Genomic DNA, 2229 nt, shown 5'->3' with positions numbered 1-2229 from the left:
ACAGCGTGACGGGCTGTGTGAAGACAGGGTTAAAACTCACCCCAAGCCTCCTAGAACAGGAGCGGTGCCGAGCTCGCCGAGCACACTCAGAAGGGCACCGGAGCGAGCAGCAGCCATCCTGGACTCCACGCAGCAAACTGCTCCGCTCCGTTCTAGAAGGACAATTTTTATTCCACATCTTCCACTGTTTGGGATTCTAAGTAACATTTTGATGTTCGTTTTTACCAGATCAGCTTCCAGCAGCAGGAGGAACCTCGAGGGAGCGCCCCATTTCTGCAGAGCTGGCATTTTCCTTCCCTGCCTTTCCTACGCTGGCGGGTGAGGTTTGTGTCATGCCTGTGGGTGCCTCCGTGGGACGTAGCCTCTCCAGCTGGGATTCTCACTGTGCTGCTGACGGACATCCTTCACTCTCCAGAGCCTGCTGCCAGAAAGACTCATCCCCGACTGCAACGAAGATCTGCTGGCTCTCAGTTTCCAGTGGAACGCTTCCCTGCAGCCGAAGCAAGAGGAAAAGTTTCCCGTTTCCTGAAGTACTCGGCCTAAGGCGCGCAGCAGCCCCTACACCTTGCGAGAGCACCGGCCGTCAGGCCCCGTCAGACAAGTCCGAAGCCTGCGGCGCCAGAAAGCTGAGCCCCTGCAACCCCAGAGACCAGGGTCTGCCACGGCGGATTCCAAGCCTGCAGCGCTCCCTCAGCACAGGCCAACACGGACCGAGCGGCACCCCGAGTCAGAGCTCTGCGACGGGGCTGTGCTGTGCCTCACGACAAAGACCAACTCCTTCCTGGTGCTGTAGGCTGGGGCAGGGGCGAGCCCAGCCTGAGCGTGGGGCACCGGAGGCTCCGCAGACCCACCTGAGCCCCCCCGGCAGCAGAACTGCCCGGCCCCAGCCCCAGCAGCTAAGGGGAACACTCTCCGTGCCTTGCATGGGGTACGGCCCGCCAGCGGACCGGGAAGCAGAGCTGCAATGGAGGCCAGCGACCTCCCTAAGGACACACCCAGCTTCCCTGCTGCTTCTTCGCTGCAGCAACAACGCGGTTTAGCCCCTGGCTTTTTGCTCCAGGTCACAGGGGACAGCTAGGGCTTTTCACACCGGTGGCTGGAAGGCCTGAGGCTAAGTGAGGAGCAGCGCTGCGCTTCTGCTGCTCCTACCTCCCAAGGGAGCACAAGTTCTGCTTGGTGCACGGGGAAAGGACAGTAGAACACAAGAGGATTCCTACCTCGGGTGGGGTGTCAGGAGCTAAACATTTTCTTAAGTTTGGAAAGGAATCCCTCCTTGTTCTCCTCAGCCTCAGGCCTATCCCCGCCTGCGTCGGCGCTAGCCGTGGCCCTGCCGCCTGGACACAAACAGCAAAGGGCTGCCGTCAGACACATCTCCCACCAGCAGCCCTGGCAAAGCGAGCAGGTTATTTCAGACGGGGAGCAGCCAAGTCCCCTGGTTTTGCCAGCGTCCTCGTCTACAGGCACCCCTGCCCGTGGGTGGTGACCCAGGGCCGCACCTGGCAGCGAGCCACCGTACCGCACCGCTGCGGTGGGAACACTGGAGACCCCGACCCCAGGAGTGGAAGAGAAGACCCAGGTCACGCCGTTCCCTTCCCTTCTCCCCAGCCCTCCAACTGGGGAGTGAATTCTCGTGCTGCACAACCGAGTCAAGGACCCCACCAGCTTTGAAAACAAGCCCTCGGAATTGAGTCTGCCACTCAAAACACGTCGTCAGCCTGAGCACCAGCCGTGACTTTACAGAAAAGAAAGCGGTATCGGTGGCCCCTGGAGCAACCTGTCCTCCTGTTTGATGGTGGTGTCGTGACCCTCTAGAGAAAGCAGTGTGAAACCACACCGGGAGCCTGCCTCACAGAATCCTCACGCGATGCTCAGGCAGTGTAAGGCAGAAAATGAACTGGAAGGAAAAAGGCTACAAGGATTGCAGAACGAATGTCCAGCTAAGGAACCCTACTGACAGCAACGAGCACGATTCTCCTGTGTGAACAGGGCCAGAGAAGTTGTCCCTCCACAAGGGGCTACAGCAAGAACAAAGACCTCTCTGCTAATCTGCTTTTCCTGCAGCGTAACCATCAGTAACAAGACCCCCGAGCCCTCCTCGGGCTTTCCTCGCGCAGGGAGAGCAAAGCCCAGCGCTCCCGCAGCTGCCTGCCCAACGGTATGAAACAGCCAGGCCTGGGGCTGAACACCCCTCCAGCCCCTCCGGCTGCGTCTGCTTCCCCGAGCACGGAC

The 2229-nt window shown here is 60.0% G+C and overlaps 1 protein-coding gene across 1 annotated transcript in view; it reads right to left on the bottom strand.

Moving 5' to 3' along the window:
• Positions 1–284: 284 nt before the first annotated feature.
• Positions 285–2229, bottom strand: part of DNAJA3 (DnaJ (Hsp40) homolog, subfamily A, member 3) — a gene marked incomplete at its 5' end in the record, with an annotated part of 9496 nt that continues 7551 nt past the window's right edge. Inside the window, one exon of the mRNA XM_010155308.1 lies at positions 285–490. Within this exon, the coding sequence (XP_010153610.1) occupies positions 468–490 (23 nt within the window). The remainder of the gene's footprint in view (positions 491–2229) is intronic.

The sequence above is a fragment of the Eurypyga helias genome, unplaced genomic scaffold, assembly GCF_000690775.1.
Source record: "Eurypyga helias isolate BGI_N326 unplaced genomic scaffold, ASM69077v1 scaffold15727, whole genome shotgun sequence".
Classification (NCBI taxonomy): domain Eukaryota; kingdom Metazoa; phylum Chordata; class Aves; order Eurypygiformes; family Eurypygidae; genus Eurypyga; species Eurypyga helias.
Note: the sequence above shows the minus strand (reverse complement) of the source record. Positions and strands in the feature narration are given on the sequence as shown.